The sequence below is a fragment of the Hippocampus zosterae genome, chromosome 5 (genome assembly GCF_025434085.1).
Source record: "Hippocampus zosterae strain Florida chromosome 5, ASM2543408v3, whole genome shotgun sequence".
Taxonomy (NCBI): Eukaryota; Metazoa; Chordata; class Actinopteri; order Syngnathiformes; family Syngnathidae; genus Hippocampus; species Hippocampus zosterae.
The window spans coordinates 16,286,732-16,300,506 of record NC_067455.1 but is presented as its reverse complement, the minus strand read 5'-3'; the positions used below and the strand labels follow the sequence as shown (position 1 = coordinate 16,300,506).

Genomic DNA, 13,775 nt, shown 5'->3' with positions numbered 1-13,775 from the left:
TTTCTGTGGTTGTGTTTCTTTGATATGTTGATTTTCGACTTGTTGGACTGTTATTTTAACTGAGTTCGTTTTGAATATGAATTATTTTTTTAGTTATGGCTAGGTGGTGAACTGGTTAGCGTGTCGACCTCACAGAGCAGAGGTGCAGGGTTCGATTCCGGCTCCGGCCTCGCTGTGTGGAGTTCACATGTTCTCCCTGTGCCTTTTCTCCAGGCACTCTGGTTTCCTCCCACATTCCAAAAACATGCATGGTAGATTAATGGAACACTCAAAATTGTCCCGAGGTGTGAATGTGAGTGCGGATGGTTGCTTGTCTCTGTGTGCCCTGCAATTTGCTGGCAACCAGTTCAGGGTTTCCCCCGCCTACTGCCTGAAGACAGCTGGAATAGGCCTCGGCACGTCCGCGACCCTTGTGAGGATAAGCGGATCAGAAAATGGATGGATGGATGGATGAATTACTTTTTGAGACTACTCCTGCTCCCTGGTCTAGAAAACTAAGAAAATATGGAATGCATTCATGACTTACTTTAGAACCAACTATGTGTACATGTATTATGTAGACCAAAGGGTACTTTGGAGGCTTGGAGGAAAAAAAAAAACCATTCATTCGACTACGAGTTTCAATCCATGGGCGGCTTTTTCTATTAGGGTAATTGCAACCCTCACAGGGAAATGGCCAATTTGCCTGTTAAATTAGACCCGTTCCATTTATTTTTCTGTTGGACAACTGTTATTGAATAAATAATTGAATCCATGGTTAAATGCGACAATTCTTCTCCTATGAGGTATTTATCATGTTGGCAAATAGTGTAAAACGTTAAGCTAAGTCAATTAACATTAAAAATGTCTTGACACGTGTTCATGCAGAAACGACTACATTAAATAATAGTCACTTTCACGAAAACAAGAAAGAAGCTTTTCAAATAAATGCACCTTGAAAAAAGGCTTTTTTTTTCCTGGGTCAAATTTTCTATTGTTTCAATGTTTTTAACTGCCCTGTTCAGCCTGTCCCATGCAAAATGTAGTATACAATGACTGGTTCCAGTTAATCATAAGGCACATACTGTTAAGACCCAAACAACCATTCACCACTCCATGAAAGCCCTGTTTGAATACATGCTACATAGAGCAGAGGTTTCCGACCTTTTGAAGGATGCAAAGGCCACGATTACATTCAATATTCATAAATAGTACACTCTTAAACCATTTCCAAATTTCGAACCAAATCAAGTGCCAGTTGTAGTCCGCGGACACATTTTAAGACAGTTATTTATTATTAGGATCATTAATGTGACAGGAACGGGAACGAGACATTGAATGCAAAGCAGAGGAAAAGATTATTGCTTCTGAAACAGGATTAACTTTATTCACCGTGATGAAAAGAAATGCTATTTCTACTTTACTTGTAAATGGTTTCTTTGTGTCTACATTTTTGGCAAAGCTGAAATGTAGAGCCAATTCATTAGCCATAGTGGAAATCATAGTAGTTGTCAAGCATCGCACACATGAGGAAGTGGGTGTTGCATCCAAACACACGCACACACTTTTTTGACATCCACACTCAACCCCATTTTTTCTTTTTTAATCACGTTGTGTCAAATGTGATTTTTTGAATAAGCACGAGCGTCCCAATAAAAGGACAGTGGGCCACATATGGCTTCAAGGCTATGCTTTGGACACTGCTACGTTTCAACCATCGTGTCTCATCGTTATGGTCGGAGCAGGAATTGTCTCTATGCATGAGAGTAAGATGGACGTACCACTCCATTTCCAAAAACCACAAGGTTACACATCCTACAGTTTATTGTGAGGAAAACACAGTGGAGGTAGTTTCCAGATCACCTGTGACCATGATGAAGACAATTGATGTATAAAAATCGATGGACAGACGGATGGATAACAGAGTGGTACGGTGGTTTCACACTGTCACAGTCAAATTTTGGTTCGTATCTGGATTATTTATTTTTTGTTGTGCCATTAAAACTGCAAGACAGCTATCTGATGTGCCGAGCTAAAGCATATTTTTCTGGAATACTCGAATAGGGTGAAATTGAAAATCATGTACTCATGAGTCCGAATGATATGAGGTCAGATCCATAATTGTTATCCTGTTCTGGTTCAAGATGTGCACGGAAACAAAGCTCAACAAAAGCTGGACTTCCCCCCCTGGTCTGGTTTGCAGTCAGTTGCGGGGCAATGATGGAAACCATGACACTCTGAACCATTTCATAAGACGAAGTACACATAGAGATGAAAAGATTCTTTAGTATCCCAACAGGCTAATTGTTGAGCGGTAGTGTTGAGTGTGCCATGCGGCTGTTGTGTGTATGACAAGCTGTTTCAAACTACAAGCGTGATGTCTCTATCCTTACGACCGTTTACAGTCATGTTTTATTCACTGAAAGCATCCTTTATTTATTTGCTCCCTCCTCTCTAACGTGTCTTCATATTTTTTTAGCAAGTGTTCCCCAACTGACCTGCATGCCATCTTCTCTCGCTGTCTCTAACACATGCTAGATTGCACACACTTTCTTTTTCTTGCTCTCCCTGCTCACCATGTTCTTCTTCTTTCACTGGTTTGCTGTCTAAATGCAATGAGACCTGACTGAGATGTCCTGGGAAATCAAAACGACTCCCCTTGCTGTACCAATTTCACCCTGCATGAAAACACACCAGCAAACACACACATTGCAAAAAGCCTACCCGCAGCAGAAGTTGCAGTTCACTACTGAGGTGTTTGAGATGTCCAGATTTCCCCTCTGAATTACAATGGGTAGTTTGAGAAACAAACATCAGAAAAGTCACGCACACAAACTTTCACAGAATGAAGACAACAGAAGGAAAGAGCGCACACACACACAAGCATGCCTCTAGAGTCAAAGTAAAAAAGATCACCCACGGCCAGATGCTGTGTTGGTTGTAAGGCCAGAGCGACTTCAAGAAGTGTCTCTTTTTTCGCCAGACAGCAATGACTTTCCTACGTGACAGACTCTAAACGATGTGAAAAAATGTCATCTTGGCAGATAAAAATAACGACGTTCAAATTGAATTCCCAATGTAGGATTTCCTTTACGAACATGTCAAGGCCCTAATTTTTAGATCAAATCTGTCATATTCAATCTTTAGTTGGCTTTTTTTTCCCATCTTCTGTAGGAGGATTTACAAAATACGGAACTTGATATGAAGTCATGGTTGCAACATAAAAGTAAATGAGTTACTGTATAAGCCGTGTGCATTTGTCATAACTCAAAAAGTAATTTGTCATAACGTCAAAACTAAAAATAATCTATTGCTCTGATATTACAGCTGCAGTTAGACGGCCTCATTCCAAGAGAACCTGTTAAACGATTCTGTTTCATTCTTTACTTGAGCTGCACGTCTTAGTAAGTCACACTCGTCCCTCACAAATCTCACACACATTGTTGTATTGTATAATAAGCCACTCCCCCTCCTCTGCAGTCCTCGGTTAGAGCACACTCTAGCTCGCCAAAGGGCTACTGGTGAGATTGAATCATATTTTTGTTGTTTGTGTGTGATGACCTCCAGTGTGATCAAACCAGACAAGGTGAAGGTAAGGGGCGTGTTTTAGAGCAACAGATAACTTGCAGATGAAAGCACATACACAACTTACATCCTGTGTCCTGGAAGTGCAAATCAAAAGTCACGTGTCATAACTTAGCTGTGTTCCAGGATATTCTTCGTTATCGCACTTTTCAGTCCCAACAACTGGCAGTAGCATCAACATTGCATTCAAGGACTGTAAGACAGCTTCACTTTACAATAACTCTTCAATTAAATAATTATTATCAACTTTAAAAAAAAAACATTGACAGATTTCATATTTGATTTAGAAGCATAGGGATTCAAGTTGTGACTCCAACCCACTAATCGTTTGCCCTGACAATACATCTGCTGCTACGGTCTGTTTCCATCTCATTTGTTCAGCAGCATACCCACCTGTGTGGAAACTACAAATGACCATTCACCAGTGTAAAATAGTCATGCAAGCTGAAATAGAATAACATTCTATGGAACAAAAGTGATACATTGATCGTATCCATATTTGTCAATTAGCGGATTTTTGCCTTGCTCAGCAGGGCTATTGTAACAAAACAGCATCATCCAAACGCAACTGAGGGCTAATTTACTCATGACTCCAGCAAGAACTAAGTCTTCTATTTTTACTCGTGTTCCATCTAAAATAGATTGCTTCGACAAGTGCTTCTTTGAAGGATGATGATGGCCTTGTTTACTATGTTTCTCTTTTGAGTAGATGTGTTTGGGGGTTTCACTCCTGTCTAAGTGTTACCACTGATGAAGGGCTCCACAGACATTCATATGATAGTACCCACAAAGCAAGAGATGTTTTGAAGCTGGAGCTGTCCTCTTGTAGCTGATTTAGGGAGGGAGGTGGTTTACACTCTGGACAGACTATCATTACCAGACAATCAAATTAAGATTATTTTTAAAAATAACAAAACACAAGCAAAAAAAAACCATATTTCAATTAACCCAACATACACAAATTATAAAGCTCATACAGGTTCACCAACTAAGGATAGTTCCTTTTTTTTTCTTTTTTTTTTTTTTTGCTCAGATTAAGAACATTTGGATGGAAAGATCACATGAGACTAAATATGTCAGATTTCACACTACTTTGCTTTAATATGAGCCACATTATGACTGGCAAGTGTATTATATTGCCAGGGCGTTTTGCTATTATATTGAATATCCAATCATCTATCCAATTTTTGATCCGCTTTATCCTCACAAGGGTCGCAGGGTGTGCTGGAGCCTATCCCAGCAACATATATCATTTATACATTATATATACAATTTAGAGTGTTCCATTAACCTGTCATGCATGTTTATGGAATGTGGGAGGAAACCGGAGTTTATATTGAAAATTTAAACACTAAATGGTGCTGAATACCTATTCAATTCAAGTCCACATTTATACTTGCTGGAAGTGTAAATCACCTGAAAACCAGAGAGTTGAAAATAGGTGGGAGAAAAAAATCTAGTGAATTATAAAATGAGAGAAGATCAAGAAGCAGTCAGCGGACTGCACCAACATTGAAGTACAACAATTTGGAATGTCCTGAAAGCTGATGTAGACGTGACATCGGTGTACTACATAACACATGTTGAGTAGATAGTTCAAGGAAAAACAGCTGCAGGTGATGAAACTGAAATATTGTGAGAACTGCACAGAAGGTCCAAAACAACTGTGAGTAGTATCAGCAACAACCATCCAGGGATAAGCCTCAAATGTTTTTTGAGTTTTATGGACTACTAACGTTAATATTCACCGAAGTGATTATTTAAAGCCAACAGTTTTGAGAAAGAAAGGGTTTGCTCATGATATCAAACATGGATTGTCATTTGCAACACAGTGACTCGGATTGGGTTTGCATGGCTTCCACAGAATGGTTATTAATCAGCCATTGTCAGCCAAAATGGCAGCAGCCAGACGCATTAACATGTCTACAGAAACATTTTGGCTTCCAGTTTAAAGTAATATGTCACCACACTGGTTGGTGGCTGGTCCCGTCATCATAAAGAAAGACAACCAACCAAAGCACAATGCAAAATCCCACTTTTTACCCGCTTCAGAGGACACTAAACGGAGAAACCACAAAGTCAAACGGAATGAAAAGCAACAGTGGTGGAAAGCAGCGCAAAACAACTCGCAGGGTTGAAGGAGTTTGGAAATTTGAAACTAAATAGGAATTCTTATACACTTCTGTGATATGACAATGACTTAAGCTGTGCTTGTTTATTTTTGTGACCGAAAGGCTTTCATCCTCCAATTATTTGCACTTTTTCCCACACTTAGACCGGTTGAAACCAGTTAAACAGTGGAGTCAGACGTAGGAAAAATAAAGATATTGTTTAGGTTATGCTGCTCTCCTGGGTGTGTGTGTGTGTGTGTGTGTGTGTGTGTGTGTGTGTGTGTGTGTGTGTGTGTGTGTGTGTGTGTGTGTGTGTGTGTGTGTGTGTGTGTCAGACAGTACAACCACAAGAATAATTTTGGACAAAGGGGACCTACTTCTGCACCTATGTGGCTGATAATATTACACCGGCCTGTGCACCCGATCTTTCGGGTGTTTTCTGGCATTAGAACATCTCAACTGAGAAACTACAGTTTTGTTGTAGGTAATGTAGGTGAGTGCAGTCGGCATTCAAGAAGAGGCGGAATTTAACAATCTGTTGAGGTCATGTCGGTTTCAAATACTTTTGCCAACAAAAATTTTAAAAATTGTGAAAAGATAATCTCATAAATTGTGTATCAGACTGTGGATCACTAGAAATGAGATTGCATTGGTGATTTCTCATCATCAGAATTTGATGCCAAATCCAAATGTTTTCAACTGAAATAAAAATTAAAGGAATTAGTCTCACTCTTCCAAAACTTGTTGAGTGGGAGTCTACCTGCTATGGGGCAATTATGTTAACCTGTGTGCCGCCATTCATGAAATAATAATGAAAATTTGAAATATTCACATAGAAATGTTTTCCTTATCCCTGTAGTTGAACGTATTGCTCTGTATATGTGATGCCATCAAAGTCTGCCTTGTTCAATTCAGAGACACGAATGAACATTCGGCAAGACAAAACCACAAAGACACATACGCAAACACTGTGAAGATGCAGCAGCAGGCACTGACAATATACTGTCCATGACACTTTAGTCTAAATACAAGCTAATGAAAGAACCGTGCTGGCATTATTGACATTTAATCCCTGCCCATGGGAGAAGGAAACCATCATCTTCCATCCATAAACCAATCTTAATGGCCCAAAATTTTAATATGACATTTCTGAGAATTGGATTTATGGCATGCAAAGGAAGATTCTAATAACTGAGCACCGTGATGCTGATATATATATATATATATATATATATATATATATATATATATATATATATATATATATATATATATATTTTTTTTGTCGGTGGCAAAGCATTCTGCCATAGATTTCTTCTTGAGGATTATTATTCTTTCTTCTGTGACATGGGTGAGAGGGAACCTTCCCCTCAGCAAGATCATTTGGATTCATAACCCCTTCCAAATAAGTTATTGACTTGTAGAGGCTTCACCGCCATTTTTAATCAGAAGATTATACTCACAATACAGCTGTGGTGTTTGAACACATCTCTCTGACAGTGGAAACATGAGCAATATCTAATAGTATACACACACACACACACACACACACACACAATTCCTCAAATGACTGATGTACAAAAACTATCAATCTTTTGATTTGAAAATCGATTTTAGAGCATTTCACTAGCAAATCACTAACAACGATAAGTTTAAGGGCAGAGAACAGTACGTTATGAGGATTTGGATCATGTTCGTGTCACATTGATCCAGGTATCACACTTTGGTGTCCTTTCTTTGTTCAGCTTACAACCACACCAGAATAGTAGTGTCACCTCAACCTCTAATACAGACAGCATGGAAAGCCCAAGTCACAAAAGATGAATTTAAAATTATCAACAGAAGAGCAGACACTCATGAGGTGAGGGAGGATTAAAAGAAAAAAAGAAGCCAATTCCAGCCAATTCTGGACCAAGTCTGAAAAGACGTTTAAAAACGTCATTGGGAGTGAATGAGTTAAGGTACAACTGTGTTTGTGGCTAAAGGTGTTGGCCTAATTATTCTGAAGTCACAAATGACCAATAGATAAAGTTTCCCATCTAATAATATGGTGTATTCATAATGTGTAGGTAGCTTTGTTTTGTGCTTCTATCTGAACTAAAGATTGCATTTTACATTTCATCTCTTACTTCACAACAAACTGATCTGCTGCAGCTTCAGCTGACTAGAAATGCCACTCTTCAACACACACCCACAGGGGAAACAATCTCTGCTGGAACGGTCCAAAATACCATTCAAAATCAACAACCGCACACACACACACACACACACACATACACACACACACACACACACACACACACACACACACACACACACACACACACACACACACACACACACACACTAGTGCTCTGAAAGCTGCTTGCTCACATCTCGTTTCAATTCATCCCCAGACAGAAAAGCTTGTTTTCAGCCATGGATAACCACTGGGCTTGTTGGCAGTTGATTGTACGAATGATCACACATTCATTCTGTATTCAGTGTTTTTTTAATCTGCTGTTCAACATGTAAATATCCGTATTTCTTCTCTTAATACAAGTAAGTGGAGTTTCCAGGATGTTCAGATTTTCCACATCAAAGAGCAGTGAGAGGTTTGGCACCAACGGTGTTATTCTGGTTCTTATTTTTTTCTTCATATGTTTTAATCTTGGGCCTTCACTCACATCCGATCGGGGGTGTCTAAATAGGGTGCAGAATGTAATGGTGTACGAAGGCCACAAGCACAGGTGGTAGGTGAGCTGTTTGCAAGACTCAAAATTAGCACTTCCACATTGCAGTTTGTGAGACAAACTTTGCATTTCACTAAAACACATAGACTGTCAAAACTGAGAATCAACCGCAGACATGCATGTAGTTGGACGTCGAGGAAAGCTCTTTTCTACTTACACCGCACATCTAATAGGTGCAATAAAAGTCTACCAGTGGACAAAAAAAGCATACATACTTCAATTTCATCCCCCCCAAAATGATCAAAAAGAAAAGTGGAAGTAGGAATTTTTAAAAAAGTGAAAAAAGTATTTAATAAAGATAAATTACTAGAAACAGGATATAGAATATTATATTCTTAAAACAAGACAAAAATGAAATGTCCTTTCCTTTCCAGATTCTGATACTGGCTATTTTTTGACCAGCAACATAGCGGAATATAATTCACTCAACAACAGACCGAAAGGGGGAATAGGGAGGCATTATTAAGTGGCACTCAGTATTCCATACAGTATCACTGAAAGGACAACAGTTTGTGCAGCATTTTGTTTTGGCTCTGATCAGAAGGTCAGCAGTGAGGACTCTGACAAATGCACTCAGAGATTGTTCTGGGGCAAAAAGACTGATTTAAAAAGGCAGCGAATCAAAATAGCCTTTTCTTCCTTTCTGCTCATCCAGTCCCACCCTTTTGCATCAGTATCTGACATGTGGGCGGTCAACTGCTTTAGGAATCAGGTTTAATAAAGAAGACTTCATGTTATTTTTGAAGCCCGACCCCCTCAATCCCTTCTCAGAACTCTGTCTGTATTGGAGTGGAAAAATATGTTTCAGTCTATGCTACTGTCTAACTTTGTGACCACTTTTATCCTCAGCGTCTTGTCACAGAAAACCCAATCAAAGAGCAAAACTATTACCAAAGTATTCAGTGATCTTAAAGTGTGATGTTTTTATCAAGGCACAGTAAAAAAAAGGTTACCTGAAACACAAACGAAATAACCACAAAATTTAACGTATTTCGTGTTAACTGGACTGGAATATCAGAGATTTCACTCAATTACAGCAGTCATTGCCAGTGTGTACTTCTGTATCTGGAGATCAGCCAGAGTGGCGTGGTAAGGAAAACAGTAAGGACAGACACAGTGCAAAGACTGCTGCATGTTGGATGCACCAAGCTCAACCATTCAAACCATCATATTTCTCTCACAGCTGAAATGAGAAATGAAGTCATACTGTTCGTCCAAGAAAAAAAATTGAAGCTGAAAACTAAAATTTATGCAGAAGAGAAGGAGGGAGCTACTGAGTAACAGAGAACTTTCATGCTTAAGTGTTTATATTTTGTGTTCTTGAACATATCACAACCAAAACCCGATTTTTTTTTCAGGTGTTGCTTGTAGACCTGACGTACATAATCTCACATGCATTCCTTCATTGTATTCCGGGAATATTGTTGTTTTGTTGTTGGCATATGCTGTCATAACAATAATTTGTCAAATGTTTTCATCGGAGTAAAAAGAATCACACAACATAAGAGACTTTAAAGTCATTCAAAGAACAAAATCAAGGCAGGGCCACAGTCGGCTGTCGAGCATCTGGATGATAAGGTCAACTATTATCGTGATGTTTAACAGATCGACTTCCCAGAGATAATCGTGATAGCAGCCGCCGACAATTACCTCACCCACACCATTATACGATCACCTTCATACCAGTACTGATAGATCAGCGGGACTATCTATTAAAAGTGGAATTGGATGTCATTCCCAAGTCTAAGACTCCTGTAAATCGATCTAAATGGAGTCATGGAAATAAAGTTCTGTGTACTGTATATTGTACGATATCAAAATTTGGACGTCTGTATGTCTTTTTTAAATAGGAGGTTGTTGATATTTGTTGTAGCAAGGATGCATTTCAGGTGGTCAGAGACAGCACCACTGTCATCATTTTGAAATGGAAATGAGAGAACCATTTGCTACTGACAAGCTCAAAGGCTTGGGGCCCTATTTTGGAAGACAGACACAGTAAAAACTGGCACAACATTTGGCAAATTAGAGAATATAATAACATTTCAATAGCTGGGTTCAGAGGAGGACCCACCTCTCGGAATGCATCTCCCTGCAGCATTTTCATTTTGTTAAATGGACATTTATATCATTCCAACTAACATTTTATAGTCGTATAGTGTGTCAAATTTTGCCCACTCGCCATCCGGGTTAAATTCCAGCTCCGTCCTCCCTGTGTGGAGTTTGCATGTTCTCCCCGGGCCTGCGTGGGTTTTCACCGGGTACTCTGGTTTCCTCCCACATTCCAAAAACATGCATTGCAGGCTGATTGAAAACTCTAAATTGTCCCTAGGTATGTGAGCGTGTTGTTCATCTGTGTGTGCCCTGCGATTGGCTGGCAGCCGGTTCAGGGTGTCCCCTGCCTACTGCCCGAAGACGGCTGGCATAGGCTCCAGCATCCCCCCTTGTGGGGATAAGTGGATCAGAAAATGGATGGATGGATGGATGGATGGACATCAAAACAAAGAACAAGTAAAAGTCAAATCCACACTTCGGACAAAGTTGGCAATTTCGAGCTTCACAAATTACAGTATGTCATTAAAATTACAAAAAAGGTAGAGACGCATAACTGTGACTCGCTCTGGAAATACACACACGCTGAGATGGAAATCTGCTTGGTAGGAAAGGATTTTATCACACCTAAAATGTAATCATCTAGTGTGAAATCTTCAAAATAGCAACAGGTTGCAGACTTCCAAGCATTACTATACAGTTCAACTGAACGTATGGTGTACTCCATTTACTCATACCCATGTGGCATGAGTAAATACAGTAGTAGTGATACAGTATCTGCATCCCAAGAGACCTCGAGGAAGCATTTTTGAAGACCAATTGGATTTAAGGGATTTAACTTTATCTGCATCTAATTTATACACTCCTATACCCAATTTCGATCTTTCTTGATGCCCAAGATTCACAGGATAAAATCCTCTGACAGCATTGTGAAAAACTCTGTGTCATAACTTCTACAGTGCCTCACATGTGAAAGAAAAGTAAATATGTGGAAAGGTGGTCACGTCACCATGAGGGGTGGAAGACGATGGCACAAAACATCAAGCAAACTTTTTAGGTAATAGGAGAGTTAATATGAAATAGCTCACCGAATCTCAAGACATGTGGCATCCCATGAGAATATCCCACACATTGTAATAGCAGCAGTAGCAGCCTGCAGCTCGACATCAACTGGGAAATAATCTTCATGTTGCTTGTGCGCCGCACAGTATTGTTACTCCCAGAATCCGTATATTTCCCAGGTGTATGTTTTTTCTCTTTCACTCCGGCAGGTTGGTCGACTGCCTCCTTACATCCATGAGGCAAAAAGAAAAAGAAAAAGACTGCGTGTCCGGCTCACTGCACCAAGAAGAAAATATAATAGTCCTAGGCTGAAGAAGAAAATGATGGTGATGATGATGATGATGATGGAGGAGATGGTGTGGGACCTGAAGGGGAATCCATGCTAGGCAGGGCGCAGTTTGAAAAAATCCATCTGGGGGGAGAGACACAGGCAGCTTTAGGAGAAGGGGGGATACTTGGAGCGAGTCAAGCGGCGGTGTGAGCTGCCGTCGCACTGCCGCGCAGCATTTGAAGTGGAGATCGCTAATTGTGGCAGAAGGCATGTCAAGAAAGAAAAGCTCGGGTATATTTCGCGCCTGCCGCTGACCACGCTTCACACTCTCACGCGCACTGTTATAACCTCTATTTGTTTTCTCTCAAATTGTTCGCACGGTTCGCCGAGTCGCCGCTCCAGTCAATGAATTAGACAAGATTGCTATTTAATTGCCGTCGCCAAGCTTTACACTGGAAACCGGTCAGCGGTCGGAATGATGAACAGCCCGCCCGATATCAAACGGCATATTTTCTTTTTGCTCCTTTTACGCTTTCCATGAAGAAACCCTCTAATATATTCAAGCTGCTTCTTCGGCTAATATTGAGTACAAGAGACACATTTTGCTAAAGGGAGACATAAATGGGACCGCACAAATTAGAAAAGTTACCCAAAAGTATAAATGCGTTCATGACATTGCTGATTTAGCTATTGTGGGAAGTTGGAAGCTTATCATGACCACGGAAGCCTCGTTGGCCCTATTTATTTATGTGCCCTGCATGTTTACCTATTCGCTGTCGGTATATTTTTGGTTGTCTTAACCAGTTGCTACGTTTTATTTGTTTTCTCCAAAAACATGAATGCAAATGATGTGTAGGACACAATATAAATTTCAAATAATTCATTCAACTTATGCAAAACTTTTCATTGGTTGAAAAAAATAGCAATTATTAAGATATACGTCTAACAAAGTGGAAAATGCCTGTACGCAAAGCAGTGCGGGCTACATTTTAGCTCCACTGTGTTTTGTATTATAATAGAAAGGTCAATTACATGACAGTGTGCCCGTAGAGTGTTTAAGATACGCCCAGGTGTATTGTGTGGATAAAGTTTATTTAAAGGTATTGCGCTCGGGAGTTATTGAATTCAGGACTCGTCTCACGTGTACTATAAAGAACCAGGGTCATTATCTACGGATCATTCATGAAGCAGACCTGCAGGAAGCATTTATACCCACACATTGTCCTTCTACCTTACAAATGAAAAGCGGCAGTGAACGATTAAATTTATCTAAGTAGCGGGCAGGCAAATACACTGTAGGTTATAATCTGTCAAGAAAAAAAATTAACACAAATGTGAAGACTTTTTAGTAACCTACTTCAATATTTTTGTGTGCTACGCGTGTGCTGAATCCTCAACCATCTTTGCGAGTCTGTAATTATTTCAAAATTATCCAGTACTTGCAATTATTGTTCCAAAAAAGGTAAACGTGCTTTAAAAGGTGTGGCACCAGGGTTAAAGAAACGACGTGCCCAAACATTGTACAGTATAGTTGAAGTTTGCAGTCTTTGACTTACCTTGGTCAGCGTGAAAGAGTCACAGGAACAGCACAAAGAAGTTGCTTGTTTCTCGATGAGAGAGCAGAGCCGTTTCAGAACCAGTCGCCTCTGGAAAGCAGCGCTTGACCCGGCCGTGGGTAAGACACGCCCCCTGTCGGACGCTGGGATTTAGTGCTTAAATCACACTTGTTCACCTGAGCGCTGCGCAAACCCGGCGTGCACCAGTGAGTGTCCGGTCCTTTCAGCGATATTACAATGTGGTTTTATCTGCTGTGTGGGTCGATCATGACAACTCTTGAATGAATCCCTGTCACATTGCAAACTTGGCTCATCAGCAGCACGCGACGTTGTGGGTCCTTTTGTCCATGAAGTTGAAAATAAACAATCAATGCTGACTTGTGTCAAATAACAGTTGAATGATTGTTCCAAAGAATACAACAACCCCCAC

General features: G+C 40.1%; 1 protein-coding gene across 3 annotated transcripts in view; it reads right to left on the bottom strand.

Annotated features, from left to right (window-relative positions):
• Positions 1–13,559, bottom strand: part of grik2 (glutamate receptor, ionotropic, kainate 2) — a 153,345-nt gene extending 139,786 nt beyond the window's left edge. Inside the window, exons 1-2 of one of the 3 annotated variants that reach the window (XM_052066424.1) lie at positions 13,346–13,559; positions 11,545–12,040 (exon numbers count right to left, since the gene is read on the bottom strand). In XM_052066424.1, the coding sequence (XP_051922384.1) occupies positions 11,545–11,644 (100 nt within the window). In that variant the 5' untranslated portion in view covers positions 11,645–12,040; positions 13,346–13,559. The remainder of the gene's footprint in view (positions 1–11,544; positions 12,041–13,345) is intronic. The other 2 variants (XM_052066423.1, XM_052066425.1) reach the window with 2 other exon arrangements.
• Positions 13,560–13,775: the final 216 nt, after the last annotated feature.